Source organism: Chironomus tepperi, unplaced genomic scaffold, assembly GCF_022539635.2.
Source record: "Chironomus tepperi strain 1889 unplaced genomic scaffold, CSIRO-AGI_Ctep_v1 contig_171, whole genome shotgun sequence".
Classification (NCBI taxonomy): domain Eukaryota; kingdom Metazoa; phylum Arthropoda; class Insecta; order Diptera; family Chironomidae; genus Chironomus; species Chironomus tepperi.
This window is the reverse complement of record NW_027226293.1, coordinates 212,552-227,754: the sequence shown is the minus strand read 5'-3', so window position 1 is coordinate 227,754 and position 15,203 is coordinate 212,552. Positions and strand designations below refer to the sequence as shown.

Below are 15,203 nucleotides of genomic sequence, written 5' to 3'. Positions count from 1 at the left end.
TTATTCCATTATTTTAATACTTTGTGTATTACATTCTTTGATCAAACTAGCATTTTCGATTAAACAACAATCACTGGATATCAATTATCGATGAAATATCAGCAAACATGTGACAACAATTTAATAAAACTTCCAACGAGTTTTAATTTTTCAAATTTTGAAAACGTTTTACAACAATCAACTAAGCAGTCAGGGGAAAATCAACAAAAATAATCACAATTGTCAACAGAACATCCAGTGATCAGTGAAAAATTTAATTTTAAGTATTTGTGGCTATAATTAAATCTCAGGATGCCGCTTTTTGAAACAGTATTTCAAGAAAAACCAGCCATTGTTATGGAAATTGGTTCAGCATACACAAAGTAAGTTAAATTAAGGAAAAGTGACTGTTTTAAATTATTCAACAAAATTTAATTTTCTGGATTTTTATAGAATTGGATTCTGTGGCGAAGCACATCCTCGATTCATCCTGCCAACAGAAATTGAGTCTATTCGTGATGTTTTGATGAAAACAGAGAAGAATCTCTACGATCAAGCTGTTGACTTTTTCAACAAAATTTTCTTTGAGTGAGTCATCAATGTTGTTCTTGTACAATGTACAGTTTTGACTATTTTCAAGCAGTTGTGGATTATAGTTAGACTTTGCTGAAAATTAAAACCGTGATTAAATTAAAAAATGTTCAAAGTCATTATTTGTGTACGACTTTGGTGTTCTAATTATAACTTTTGATAGTCTTGCAAGTTAAATCAATAGTCGTAGTTTATACACGACTTTTGTATCACAAATCATTCATCAAAGACCTAATATCTCTTTTCTCTATTTTCCTCAACAGCTACCTTCTTGTTAGTCCAAAAGACCGAAAAATATCATTTGTCGAGTCAACAATTGCAACACCAACAATCATCCGTGAATGTTTTGCAAAAGTGCTGTTTCATCACTATGAAGTCGCATCTATTTTGTTCCTTCCATTGCATTTAGTGTCGCTATCAACATTGGCAATCGATACAGCATTAGTTGTTGATATTGGATATAAAGAGGCAGTTGTTATTCCTGTATTTAATGGAGTTCAGATATTAAAGGCATGGCAAGCACAACCATTAGGAGGTGAATCAGTTCATGACGAAATTAAAGCAAGTTTGATCCTTAATGGAGTTAAGGAAGAAATTTTATCAGAACGAGTAATTGAGGATATTAAGGTACGAACATGTTTCGTCACTAAGCAGTCTAGAGCATTAGCACATAGGAATAATGAAAGTCTACAGTCATGTCCGGATGTTGATTATCCTGTTGATGGATCTGATGTAATTAAAATTCCTGGAAATTTGAGAGAATTTGCATTTGAAGTTCTATTTCCGGAAGATAATGATCATTTAGGATTACCGTACATAATAATTGATGCAATTATTAAATGTCCTGTTGATGCACGAAAGGAACTTGCTGAAAATATTTTATTAATTGGTGGAACATCAAGTATCATGGGAATTAAGCCTCGATTAAGAGACGAACTGAGGAGTCTTATTAAATCTGATTTTTATAAAGACCGACTTTATATTGATGATGTCAAGTTCCACAATGCACCGGCTAAGCCGAACTTTACTGGATGGCTTGGCGGGTCCATTTATTCAGCTACAGATTTAATCTCGAATTCAATTACTCGTGAAAATTACTTAAAGCATCCGAAAATTCCTGACTGGATATTTTATGATGGATCGTCGACAAGAACTCAAGGTTGAAATTTATAAATAACATGCAATTATTATATTATTAATAAACACATTAAGCTTTTATTATTTAACAGTTATTGTGTTTTTATGCTAATCAAATTGTCTTAAAATCATTTTCATTTCTACTATATTTTCACATATTCATAGTAATTTGTTACAGAATTGTTGCTTTGGTCTTGTTATCTAGTCGTTAATGCTTTAATAGCTGCAAAATTGGAATAAATTAAACTTTTAAAATTTAACGGTTTTTTGGAATTCAAATTTCAAGGGAAGAAATAAAAATGGACAAATATTTCACACCCCGAATTTTTTCAAATTTAAAATTTAACGGTTCTGGAGGAACTAAATCAGCAATAACTTAATATTCAGTACCAAATCACCAACTCTGTAATGCTCTTTAGACTCATTTATGCATTCCCTAGACCTTGTTGGAACTTTAGTTCTGCTTGTTGTTTCTTTAATGCTTCTTGCATTTCAAGTGCCTTTTTCTTAAACTGTTCAGCCTTCTTCTCGTTCCTCTCAATTCCATCACCTTTCATATACATTTGTGATAGATTAGCACAGGCATAAACATTGTCCAGATCGCAGGCTTTTGTTGCAAATTCAAATGCCTTTTTCATGTCCTTTTGTACAGCAAATTCACTTGGATCTGGTGTAGCTGATTTCTTTACATCGTCATTTTTATATACACCGGAAATGTACATTCCAGATAGATAGAAACAAGCAGTTCCGTTATTAAGTGTACAACTTTTGGTAAGTGCTTCCATTCCTTTTGCTATGTTTCGTTCAATTATGGCTGGTTTTGTTTTACTAATCATAATTAATCCACTATGAAGACAGCAGTCAGCATCATTTAGCTCACATCCTCTTGTGTAGTATGAGAAAGCTTGTTTTGCATCGCCTTTCTCCGAACTTGATGCTTTACCTTTGCCTAAGAAACTGTAATGTCCAAATTTAAGACACGACTTTGCATATCCATAATCGTCACAATTTGATCGAAAAACTTTTCCAGCTTTCTCAAAATCCTTCTTTATACTTTCTAGATAGTCGCCGAGTAAGTGACATACTGTAAATTAAATTTTCAATATGAATTGTGTAAGATCAGAGCATGAAAAAATTAATAATTTACCATCTGGCTTTTTCTCGCTATAACATCCAAATCGATATTCTATTCCTAACTTCTCCACATATTCCTTAACATCTGATTCATTTTTCAGATCGAATGCCATTTAGTCTATTTGTTAATTTCACAATTTTTATCTTTATTTATGTTGATCACGATTTTTTTATTGAACGCGGCTTTCTCTGATTGGTAAAAGATTTTGACATCTTGGAAGGAATTCGCGTAAAAAATTTAAATTTCAATTCAGCCGTTATGTCATCTCGGAACATGCTCGTATAGTTTTGTAAACATTGAACATAATTAATTAAAATGCCGCTTTGCTTAATCGTTGGATGCCCAGCATCCTTAAAATCAACAAGAGCCAGTGAGATAAAGGAGTATTTCGAGAAAGAGAAGCAGAAAACCGTGCATATAATCAGTGAAAATGCTATAATTAAGAATTCCGGGATTCACAAGAATCAAGTATACCTAGAATCAGGCAAAGAAAAGATGATTAGAGCTGAATTGAAGTCTGATAGTTTAAGACTATTGAATAAGAATGACTTGATTATTATGGACGGATTGAATTACATTAAAGGATATCGATATGAAATTTATTGTGCCACAAAAGCTGCTAGGTAATGTATTAAAGGCTGTTGTACATCCAGTTGTGCTATATGACTGGTAATCATATCAATATGCTTCATCAGATCTAGTTAATATCATATTTTGTACAATTTGCTAAATTCACTGGATCTTATTCTAATAAATTCCATTCCTTCCCATAGAGCAACACAGTGCACAGTTCACTGTTCAGTTACCAAGGAAAAAGGTTGGGAAATAAATGAAAACAGACAAGACAAGGACGAAATGTATTCAAAAGAAATGTATGACGCACTTTGGCTAAGATTTGAGGAACCAATATCCACAAATCGATGGGATTCTCCGCTATTTGCCGTCACAGACTATGAGAAACTTAATATGGAGGAACTATACGAAGCACTGTATGAGAAAAAGGCACCAAAACCAAATCAATCGACACAAAATCCACCGACCCAAGACACTAACTTTTTATTCGAATTAGACAAATTGACACAAGAAATTGTCGCGGAAATAGTGTCGGCAAGGAAGCTTGGATCTCTTGGTGCTGTAAAAGTCAAAAATTGTACAGAAACTGTAAATATTTCATCAGACATCAATGCAAGTCAACTGAATAGAATGAGAAGACAATATCTGAATTATAGTAAGCTACATTTGGACACAGCAGGCGATTTATCGAAAGCACCATCCTTATTCGTTCAATACCTTAATTCCGTTTTAAGTGAATAATAATTTTATTTCATTATTTAAAAAAAAAATTGTTTTGGAAATACAAAATTGAAACTGCTTATTTTTGTTGTTGTTGCTGTTGTTGAGCTAATTTCTCCTTTTTAGCTGCTTCCTCTTCAGCCTGAATCTTCTCATACTTGGCAATCAACTTGTCTACTTCAGCATTTGAGAGAATCTTAATTTTAGTTTCATCACCATCACGTTGTAAAGTTGACATTTCAATCTTTTCTGATGACAATTTAGTCATGTCTAATGTCTTGGCGAGGACCTTAATTGCTAAATCCTCTGCATCGGCTAATGGAATTGGAGTTTCATTCAATTCTTGCTTGAGTACGGACACTGCAGCCTAAAATATACAAAAATCATTAGAATTACACATGAAGGAACATATAGCCATAACTTACAGCAGCATTATTTCCAATGCAAGTTGCTTTCCATCCACTGTAATTTCCACTTGGATCAGACTGATACAATTGATATCCATAATGCTTATCCCATCCCATATATAAAATTGATACACCAAATGGACGCTTTCCACCATATTGAGTATATGCTTGCTTCAAATCACATAAACTGGATACGAGCTGTTCAACTGGAATCGGCTCATCATACTGAAGTTGATAACGTTGTGCAATGACTCGCAATTCATTTGTGAGTACATTGGCGTCGGATGTAATTCCAGCAACGGAACACACCATGTCTTCATTTAATCTGTAGATCTTTTCAGCAAAAATGCTATTATCAAGCAATTTATTGATGTTTCGGCGTTCAGCAGCTAATAAGATTCCATCTTTTGCTAAAATTCCCAAACAAGTTCCAGCATGTGAAATAGCTTCCATAGCATATTCTACTTGATATAAACGACCTTCTGGTGAAAAGATTGTTGTTCTTGAATCATATCGTCGTGCCTGGAAGTAGTTTAATTAAATTTTATTTACGATGATTTTGCAAAATTTTTGTAACCTCAATCGGTTTTTGCTGATTTCATTATGAAATTCAGGGATTTTTGGGAGACACTTACCATTTTTGATGATAATGAGATGTGATAATCACTTGAAATTAATTAAATTAATGAAAATAACTTGATTTCCTTAACAATTTTAATAATTCCTAAAATTTTTGTTTTCAATTGAATTGAAAAATTGTAAACAGTGAATCTACAAAATTTGAATTATTTTTGACAGTTACAGGGATTTTGAAAAAACAGCACCGATTCAACTGTAATTTCAGGAAACTGAAGTAATTGTTGTAGAAATTGTGTATTATAAGTTACAGCTATGTTAGTTAAGTATTGTACAAGATAAATCAACTTTAATTTTACTTGAACTTATCGAAATCTCATCGCCGAAATTTAAATATTTTTTGACGATTAAACATTTTGAAATCTTAGTGATCGTTGACACTATTTTCTTGGAAATTTCAGTTTGAATTTTGCAAAATGTGTTGTGAATGAATTGTGTAATTTTAAATAGTTAAACAGTGAAAAGAATATAAATAGACGATTGACAATAGAAGCTATTCATAGGATGTTCAAGTAAGTCTAAAATCAGATCAAATTACCAACAATTTTGAATGAAAAATCATAAATTAAGATTTAACAATTTAAGTACTCTTCTTGACTCCTAATTCTCTTAAATTATCCATTAAACAATCCACCAAAGTACAGAGACAGCATAAAAGCTCATTTTAAAGCTCCAAGAATTTTATAAAAACTCCTTAGTGTAATGAGATTATGAATTATTCATGGAAAGCTGTTGTTCATAATTTGTTGCTTTTTAGCAATCACATAAACAAAAAATTTTATATAGCAATGAATATTCAGTGCTCATTGAGTCTACTTTGCATATTTTCTTGTATCAATTCTGTGAAAAATGGAAAGTTTTTTGCTTGTTTTGATAAAATTCTTCATGAATTTAAAAGCGTGTGCTTAGTTGTGGGAAACGTGATGATTCAGTAGGATATGACTAATAGGGAAGTGATATAAAGGAAGTATTAAAGCTAACAAAGGATGAATATTCTCAGAAAATTTAAATAATTAGCAGCTATCGACATCAATTGACATAAATCATGACAAATTTCCTGTAAATAATAATCCATACTTAATCCTGTCGGACACCACCCCCAAAGATAAGTAAATTACCATGCACGTCAGCTGTAAACAACAATACAAAACATCGACACGCACAAAAATTGTAATGACAGGAATTAAGTACTTCACTTCCATGTAACTGCAATTTATTCAATTAAGGATAGGCCTTAGAACCATAAGTCTGTTGTCATCCAAAATAAATGTTACTTTTATCTACGTGATACTAAAGATCAAAATGTGTAATTATGTTTGGTCGTTTAATGTGGTTGATACAAAAAAAAAGTCTACATGACAAAGGATGAGCATTAAAAAAGGGATGAGGCTGTATTTTACTGAGACTTGAATAACATCAACAAAAAAAAGTTAAATAAATTGTTGCACGACATGAAAGTGTCTGAGAATGATATACAAAGAAGATGCTGTCTGGCATTAGCTGGATATTATTTTTGATCAAATTAAATATTGTGTGCTGAAGACGTCATTGATGTCTTTAGATATATGTGAAGTTTTATTGCGATTAAATTGATTGATGAATATTTGGAGATGCTTCTTATTTTGTCATGGACATGTTGAAAGGATGTCGCTAAGGTCATGTAAATGGAAGAGTTGTTTGGGATTAGAGCAGTGATGAGCAACCTGTGTGACATCAAAAATCTAATCATCCCATGAACCGCATGCCGTATGCGGTTTCGGTCGAGGTTTTCCGCTTAGATATGCCGTGAAAAATAAAAGACTGCCCACCACTGGATTAGAGGGTGAGTTTTTACGATTTTTTTTACTGAATAAGTAAACATAGAGTAATGCAACTGTATGTTTTAGAAGAATTGTGGAGACAAGTGTGGGGTTAAGAATCACATTTCTGTTTTAAATACGTAATAAAAATCTTTATTAAAAGACTAGAGTAAAGACTCATCAAGCATGGGTTTGAAGGTTTTTACTTGACATCTTCTTGGGCTTCTATGGGAATTTGTCTATTAAAATCGATTTTTTACGTTATTTAGCAAGTGAAGGGTCCCTTGGCTAAATATATGAGATTAAAATTTTGTCGTAAATTTGTCGGGATTGGGGAATCGGGAAAGACTAGTCGAAACGACTCAAGTCGACTTTTCTACATGAAATCGATTTCAAACTCTAAAACAATCTATCCGAATCAAATCATAATAATGCATCACTTAGAGTGATTGTGTAATTCATACTGAATTTTTCATATGTTAATGCATCGATTTTAATAATCTCAAGCGTCACAAATAAAGAAGGCTCCGCCACAGAGCTTTTAAGGCTCTGCTTAACCTCCTATTAACACCAATTGGAAGCCGTCTATTTTTGGAAGCCAAATTGATGCCAAACGAAGACGGCTTATATTTGGCGATAGTTAAGAAGGTTTAGCGGACCCTCTAAAGTTCCGTTGCTTAGCCTTCTTCATTTGTGTCACTCAGAAATATTAGAATCGTCACATTAACATATCCAGAATTAACTATTCATAACATAATCACTCTAAGTGATGCATTAATGTAATAAGTAAATAAATACGTCACTTAAAATCCCATTCATAATTCCGGATAGATCAATTCATCATCCTCATTCATGTAATTCTTGACTGACCCTTTTGTACCCATCATTACATTATTATATTACAATATAGTCCATAACAGAAGATTATTTCATATAAAATTTAATAACAAAAAAATGAAGTATGTACATTGTATCCAATATGTATTGAATATATCATAAATAAATGTTGTAGAAAATTCAATAATGGTAAAAACCAATTTCGACTACATAAAATGGAAATGAAATAAACTTTACGGGCAATAAAGCTTATCTTGTCATGTTTGAATTTTCAGGACAATTTAATAACTTTATTAAACCTCCTGTAAAGTTCCCAAAAAAAAAAATATGAATGAAAAATGTAAACATGAAAAGTCAATTTTGTATCAATCAATTATGAGTGTCAGACATTGTAAAATATCAACATGGGAGATCTGAATAAGCTCTGGCGGTCAACAATGTTGAGTAATTCCGAAAATATTTTTTATCTACATGCGAGAATTGATATCAAAAATAACTCGTGGAACTAGTTTCATTAATTGAAGCTAATTGTCGTATTTATTAAGTCAGTGAATTCGTTTTTTGTGATAATATTCACAATTGGATGTAACTTTGAACTCAGCCGATCATCAATAAAAGTGAATTTATGATTTTTCTTCTTGTTTTCCTGTTGTTTTGTTGATTTTTTATGACTTAATTTATTCATAAGAGTTCGTCGCCAAAACAAAGTAATAGAAAAATAGACCTTGATTGGCCTTTGAGTACGTCTTGATGTCTCCTTTTTATGGCAAATGTTGTAGTGTGGGAATTAGTACTTTTAGATACATGACCAAAGTCTGTAAATTGATGTTAGATTCTAAATTCCAATAATTATTGTAGATCTATAAATTATAAATTAAAATATCCGTCCATTGACACTCATCCAATTCCGATGCACTCTCGAATGAAACTGAAACTGTGAAGTAAAGTTGATGCTTTCAATGCGAGGAAAGAACTTTGTTGTAAACATTTTCATTCCTTTTTATTTTCTCATCCACAAATTCACATTCGTGTCTCAGACACAGCGCATGACATAAAAATGTGTGTTCGTTGATGTTGCTTTGCTCTCTCGTTTGTCTCGTGCGACACAACAACTGAACTTGAAATTCATTCGTACGATCCAGGGATGAAAAAAAGCACAACGCGACTTGTTGCACTTTTTCATGTTCTATTTTCTCTCTCAAAATTTATTATTTTTGCCCATAACGGTCAAGGTTTCTCACAATTTTCATCATTATCGGAATCGTCATCATCATTAAAGTTTGTAAAAATATTTTCTTTAGTTTCCGTTTTAATTTGATGAGTGATTTATATGGCAACGATGAATATAAAATTATGGATGAGAAAAAATAGAACTTTTCCATTTCTGTCACCTGAATTGACAATGAAAATGCAATTATCTACGTTGTGGCAAATGTCTATGGAAATTCAAACGTAGAAATGCAGTTCTTTATGCAAAAATGATTTTTTTTTTTTCTACCCTTAATTAATGTGCTTTTTGCAGAATGTGAAAATGCATGCATTGATATGAAAAGAAGATAATGGAAAATGAGCATACCGACCCGAGCTGCATGTTAGTTGATGCATATGAAGACATTTTAATATAAATTGATGGATTTGTGCATTAATATGTCCTTAATAATGATTGATGGATGATTCATTAGATTGCCTGATTGTTGATGATAGTTTATGAAATAAGAGATGATAAAATCAATAATTTACAGAATTTAGATGCAGAATGTTGGGTTATTTGACGTCAGAAATTAGATTGTGGTATTGCATTAGACATAAGACATTGCATTAGGATTTGACAGATGGAATGTGAAGATAGAAGATGATTGAACAGTGTTGCTCAAACTGTGTGTCTTGTCACACCTTCGTGGTGAGACACGACCGAAACACAGCACACTTCAAACGTGCCGCTGCTCGCATGTTCACTACGACACATGATCATAAACCTTACGAAAACTCCTGCATTACTCGGTATTTGACATTACGGTTTCACAGCAAACAATGAAAATATTCCAATGAACAAAAAAAAGTTCTAATGTGTTTATCATTGAAAACGGCAACAGCAAGGAAAACATGTGGGGATAAAAAAGAGAGAAATGATGAAAACTTGTTGCACATTTGTTGCGCATACATAAATATATATTTAAAAATATGTCATTAAAAGCTTATGCAAATAGCTTTAGATAAGTATAAATGTATGTCAAAAAAAAAATCCCGAAAGCCCTGAAACTTTTGTTGACATTCAACAGTTGATTGGGGAAATATAAAACTTTTTTAATTATTGTCGGAAAAAAATGTGTTTGACTATATGCAGATTTGATGAGATTTATACAATATAATGTTACATTTAACATTTAATTTTTTTTGGAAGTATAGATTGATTGAAATTAAAATTAATAATAAAACTGTCAATATTTTAGTAGTTTAATGTGAATATATCAAAATTATTTAATAAGCTTGTTTTATGGTATTATTGAGAGTGTTAAAAAGGATTATTAAATGTAAACTAAGGCTTCAATAGTCACTGCTCGAATTGCACAAGACGATTAACCAATCTAAACAAAAAAACATCACTTACTCAGAATTACGCCGGAATTTTTAATCAATTAATCGATTTGTAGTATTTGAGCTGATTAGTTGTCTTAAAGTCCTTAAATCATAAATTTCTTGAATAAAAATAACGATTTAGAATAAAAAATCAAATTCTCGATAAAGTTTTTCTGTCCAAATAATAAGTTTCACACACTTAATCCTATTAATTCTAAAATTTGGGAAGAAATAACAGTTTAATAACAAAAGTTATAACAATTTATAACATATAACCACAAATAACACCTTATCTTATCTTTTTCGAAAATCGAATATTTCATGTCGAATTTCATTATTGAACTTTTAATTGCAAACCAAAGACGTATTTTTTATTTCAATCAACATGGAAGAGGGCAGTTTGATTATTATTTTATTGATTGTTGGCATTATTGCATACCTTTAGTAAGTAATCATAACTTTGTGAGAATAATATTACTAATTTGATGATTTCATAAATTTAGTCATAAAAATCAGCGTGAAGAAGTTATTCAAAGGCTTCAACCAATTGAAATAAGGGACGATATTCCCCGTGGAAATGGTGGATCACATTATGAATTAAACCTCAACTTAGGTGGGATCCGATTCGGTGGAGGTCGTAGAAGTAATCGTAATCGTGATCGTGATAGAAACGCTAACATTATTGGTGGTCTAGCTAGTAGATATGATCCAGACCGAAACAACATATTCAGTCTTCTCTAAGATACTTCTAAAAATTTTGATGATAATCATATTGTAATTCTTAATTTCATGTTTAAATCAGTGGTTGAAGTCAAGTCCAGTTGAGTCGAGACGAGCCGAATCGAGTCGAGTCGAAATAAGCGAGTTGAGTCGATACGAACTAAGCCGAGTCGAGTCGAACTAAGCCGAGTTGAGTCGAGCTAAACCGAGTTGAGTCGAACTAAGCCGAATTGAAATCGAGCTAAGCCGAGTCAAGTCGAACTAAGCCGAGTCGAGCTGAGTCGAGTATAGTCGAGCTAAGCCGAATCGAGTTGTGCTAAGTCAATCGACTCGACTTCAAGCTCTGGTTTAAATGATGGAATTTTAACAAGTATTCTCTTTAAAATAAAATCATTTCCCAAATTGGAAAATCTTAAGTACTTTGCAATTATTTTATAGAAATATGCGTCATCCCACAATCGCATATTATTACCAATATAATCAAACACTTTTCGCACACATGCATTACAGGAATCATTTAAAAAGCTCATTATAAAACACACATTAATGTAGACAAATTTTCTATTAAACAACGAAACTATTCATGCGGCTTTATTTTTCATTTATTCGCAAAATATAATGTAATAATAAAAATAATTTCTGTCGTAATTACGATTACGTCTATTCCTCTCACTCGTTCTATTTAGTAAGGCTAATTTGATTTAAATTTGTTTTGATTGACATGCATTCACATCAATGGCAATAGATGTAATTGTGAATCAGTTCATTGTCCCATGAACATTTATTTTAGAGCGTATTATTTAATTTTTTTTTGAATAGTTTCACAATGCTTTATATGATCTGTAATTTGTTTTAGTTTTATGGGTATGTTTATGAAAGATTTGATGGGTTAATTATAGATTTTGTTGAATGGCATAACATTTAATAATGAAAATGTAATGAGGCACACTAATAAAGCAAGTTTGATTAAAATTATGTTGAATTTGATCCGAAAAACAGTTGTTTGTGACGCTTTAAATTAGCTTTTTAAAATAATATTTTTAACGGTTTTTCGAAATTCAAATTTCCGAATTAAATCTCTCACTCGCAGTCAACTTCAGGTATGTTTACAAATGAAATTAAAATCATTAATTATCGAATTTAGGAATGATTACAAGATTTAAGATTATTCTTAGAGCTTTTAATGTTGTATGCCACACCAGTGTGTCGCGACACACAGTCTAGAAAACACTAAATTATAATGATGAGCGGAAAATTTCACATCTATGTCAATTATTGCTTCAGATTTAGTTATTTCAAAATAACCATAAAAAAGAAGATTCAACAAATAATAAAATTAGCATTATTTCGTCAATTGCCACCTTAATATTTTTTTTCTGTGTCCAACAAAAGCTATTATTGTGAAATAATAAGATCAAAAAATATATAATAAAAGAATATTGTTCGACGATGCTTAAATATAGTGACTCATTTCACAGAAAAATTGTTGAGTGGAAAATTTTTAGATATCACGATTGAGTTCCTTTTTTCGTACGGGAGTTTCTATATGCGACATTAATTTTTAAAATTAGAACATGCTAATTTTTTTGGAAAAAAAATTTAATAAAGCTTATAATAAAACTGATAATTTTTGTGGCCTTACTAGACGATTCACCTTTTTATTTATTATTTGTTTGCTAATTTCTCATCAAATTTTGTTCTTTGTTCGTTGTTTTGAGAGATTTTTTGATTTGTTGAGTTCTGATGGGAATTAATGATGTAGGAAAGTTTTAGGATTGTAAAATATTCAAAAAAATTTTTAACGGTTTTTTTTTATTTTTAAAAAGTAAAAATTAGGAATTTAAGAGTGATCCAAATTGAACAATTTTATTCAAAAAAAAGAGGGTTGCCCCCATCCTTGACCACTCCTTGATACACCCCTACCAACCCACCACTCAAATATTTCCAAGAATCAAACACCCAATCTAAATCATCCATCTCACCAGCTTCTGTTATTTTAATTTTCAAAAAAAATAAATACTTTTTCAGAACAAAAAATTCCATTAATTTATTCAAATTGTTTTAAAAAAGCAACTGAATGAATTGACTTTAACAAAATAGAAATCACTTAGTAACGAGCTTGGCAAAAAAAAGGCTAAGAGATCTAAAGAGATGAAAAAAAAAAATCGCGTAAATATTCAAGCTATGAGGCTATTAACATTGTAAGGCGCCTATAAAGCGTCAATCATAATTGCTGTTTGTTTATTTATAATTAAGGCCTCTATGTCTCCACATTAAAAAGACATTCTCTCCAAGTCTCAAGACAGTTCATTTAAATATGGATAGAGAAAAAAAAATATATTTAATAAGTGAATTGTGGAATGCTGCAAAGTTGAAGATTACAGCGCAGAATGCATGAGAAATGAGTGACTTTGTTGTAAGTTTGAGATGGGATTTGAAAGTTGGCTTTAAGACGCTTTATAATTAAATGGGTATAAAGATTCATAAGGGATCTTGCAGCTGCTTCTGTGATTTTTCAACCACATTTTGATAGGTTTCTGATGAGCATCTGATTGTAGTTGTTTGGGATTTCGATTCAAATAAGGCTTCGGATATGATCAATCACATTTTTACCGATTTTAGATCATTTTGATTAGTTCCACAATCCTATATTGAAGAATCTTAATCATTTTAAGAATCTGTGCAATTATTTTCTAAATCTCAATATTTGGGTTGCTAATTTCAGCCCAAAAAGTTAATGTCAATATGAAAATGTGAAGAGAATACTAATGCAGTAATTGCTCAGTTGGCAAGACGCGCGAAAGTAGATGCTTGATTCGGACTCTTTGGTTCAAATCCTACTACCATCTCAGTGACTTTACAAAAGCTTACATACTTCAGCTATCTTAGATACAGCAGTTTAAAATGTTATAACTAAGAATTGAGCAACCAGATATGCTGAAACGAGTCATGAATGATGTAGTTAATATGCGAGAAAGATATGAAACCCTAAATTCATAATTTGAAGGGCCTTTACTAGAACAGACCTGAATACGTTCGAACTGACTGAATAATTGAAATCAGTCCTGTCTTAGACACAAGCTCAAAAATCTAGAACTTCTTATACATCATAATATAGTATTAACTTATCAATGTAGTGCTTAAAAGTTGTAAAACACTATCGCACGATTTAGAATATGTAATAAATAAATATATGTAGCCATGAAGGCTATTATAAGGCTCGAACTTGGTATTCGTTGTCAAGCTAGAATCCTTCAAAATCACTATTAATTGCTCGCTCATTTAACCATTGCCTAGCAACATTTAAACCGTCATCATCCGAAATTTACTTTGTATTAAATAGTTAAATACAAAAGACATAATATCAACTTATTATTCACAATTAAATCATCATTAACCATCATTACACAAAAATTCTTATGTATTTAAATTTCAATTGTCTTGAATTTCATTGACGTAAACAAAAATAATTCTCATAAAAAACACAACATCAAGTAGGTGTTGTAACTCTTCATCATGCGTTAAATAAAAGTTCAAAGTTGAAATGAAATAAATTCTCATCATACATAGAAGATGATAAACACAGAAAAACTTGTTGAAACCTCACACTTATATCTCAATTTTTTGATCTAAACCATAAATTATTTAATTAATTATTTTTAAAAAGACAAAACGAATGAGCTAATCAATAAAAATTTATGCTAAAATGATCATAGTTATTGACTCTTATATTATAATTTACTTCCAAGCGCCACCAATAAATTTTCTATTTTTTTTTTCTTTCTTCTTCGCATATTATTCGATGTCAAATGAGACTATTAGCCACATCAATATATCTAGCTTGACGCTCTCTCAACTTTATAGATATAAATGTGGCATGTGTTGGAAGAATAATTTAAATTATGAAATGAAAAGAAAATGCAGAGTTGGGTGTTTTTACCGTTTTGAAGGTCATTTGATGTTTTGAAAGGTCTTTGGCCTTTGATGAATGAAACAGGAAAAAACAGAAGTGGCATAGTGGTTAGAGTGTTGATCGTGTTGATCTACCGACCCTAACGACACGGGTTCGATCCCTGGGAAAGTCTAGTCGGA

The 15,203-nt window shown here is 31.4% G+C and overlaps 4 protein-coding genes across 5 annotated transcripts; 2 read left to right on the top strand and 2 right to left on the bottom strand.

Annotated features, from left to right (window-relative positions):
- The first annotated feature begins 191 nt into the window (after window positions 1–191).
- On the top strand, window positions 192–1,796 carry Arp10 (Actin-related protein 10). Its single transcript, XM_070638148.1, has 3 exons — window positions 192–362; window positions 433–567; window positions 834–1,796. The coding sequence occupies exons 1-3, from the start codon at window positions 292–294 to the stop codon at window positions 1,732–1,734; spliced, it is 1,107 nt and encodes a 368-aa protein (XP_070494249.1). The 5' UTR covers window positions 192–291; the 3' UTR covers window positions 1,735–1,796.
- Coa7 (Cytochrome c oxidase assembly factor 7) lies at window positions 1,755–3,056 on the bottom strand. Of its 2 annotated transcripts, XM_070638150.1 has the most exons (3): window positions 3,034–3,056; window positions 2,855–2,996; window positions 1,755–2,791 (listed from the first exon to the last, which is right to left on the bottom strand). In XM_070638150.1, the coding sequence occupies exons 2-3, from the start codon at window positions 2,952–2,954 to the stop codon at window positions 2,133–2,135; spliced, it is 759 nt and encodes a 252-aa protein (XP_070494251.1). In that variant the 5' UTR covers window positions 2,955–2,996; window positions 3,034–3,056; the 3' UTR covers window positions 1,755–2,132. The 2 variants fall into 2 exon arrangements, with proteins under 2 accessions (XP_070494251.1, XP_070494250.1); XM_070638149.1 differs by lacking the exon at window positions 3,034–3,056 and having other exon boundaries at window positions 2,855–3,021.
- A 51-nt stretch (window positions 3,057–3,107) lies between these two features.
- LOC139088834 (protein KTI12 homolog) lies at window positions 3,108–4,217 on the top strand. Its single transcript, XM_070638143.1, has 2 exons — window positions 3,108–3,465; window positions 3,616–4,217. The coding sequence occupies exons 1-2, from the start codon at window positions 3,158–3,160 to the stop codon at window positions 4,154–4,156; spliced, it is 849 nt and encodes a 282-aa protein (XP_070494244.1). The 5' UTR covers window positions 3,108–3,157; the 3' UTR covers window positions 4,157–4,217.
- Window positions 4,138–5,311, bottom strand: Prosalpha3 (proteasome alpha3 subunit). The gene is made up of 3 exons (XM_070638144.1): window positions 5,178–5,311; window positions 4,561–5,064; window positions 4,138–4,502 (listed from the first exon to the last, which is right to left on the bottom strand). The coding sequence occupies exons 1-3, from the start codon at window positions 5,178–5,180 to the stop codon at window positions 4,215–4,217; spliced, it is 795 nt and encodes a 264-aa protein (XP_070494245.1). The 5' UTR covers window positions 5,181–5,311; the 3' UTR covers window positions 4,138–4,214.
- Window positions 5,312–15,203: the final 9,892 nt, after the last annotated feature.

Coding starts and splice junctions, on each gene's coding strand:
- Coa7 (XM_070638150.1), bottom strand. CDS start 2,954: ATGGCATTCGATCTGAAAAATGAATCAGATGTTAAGGAATATGTGGAG. Junction 2,792..2,854: donor TAGCGAGAAAAAGCCAGATG/GTAAATTATTAA, acceptor TTTAATTTACAG/TATGTCACTTACTCGGCGAC.
- LOC139088834 (XM_070638143.1), top strand. CDS start 3,158: ATGCCGCTTTGCTTAATCGTTGGATGCCCAGCATCCTTAAAATCAACA. Junction 3,466..3,615: donor TGTGCCACAAAAGCTGCTAG/GTAATGTATTAA, acceptor TCCTTCCCATAG/AGCAACACAGTGCACAGTTC.
- Arp10 (XM_070638148.1), top strand. CDS start 292: ATGCCGCTTTTTGAAACAGTATTTCAAGAAAAACCAGCCATTGTTATG. Junction 363..432: donor ATTGGTTCAGCATACACAAA/GTAAGTTAAATT, acceptor GGATTTTTATAG/AATTGGATTCTGTGGCGAAG. Junction 568..833: donor TTCAACAAAATTTTCTTTGA/GTGAGTCATCAA, acceptor TTTCCTCAACAG/CTACCTTCTTGTTAGTCCAA.
- Prosalpha3 (XM_070638144.1), bottom strand. Junction 4,503..4,560: donor GCATTGGAAATAATGCTGCT/GTAAGTTATGGC, acceptor TGTATATTTTAG/GCTGCAGTGTCCGTACTCAA.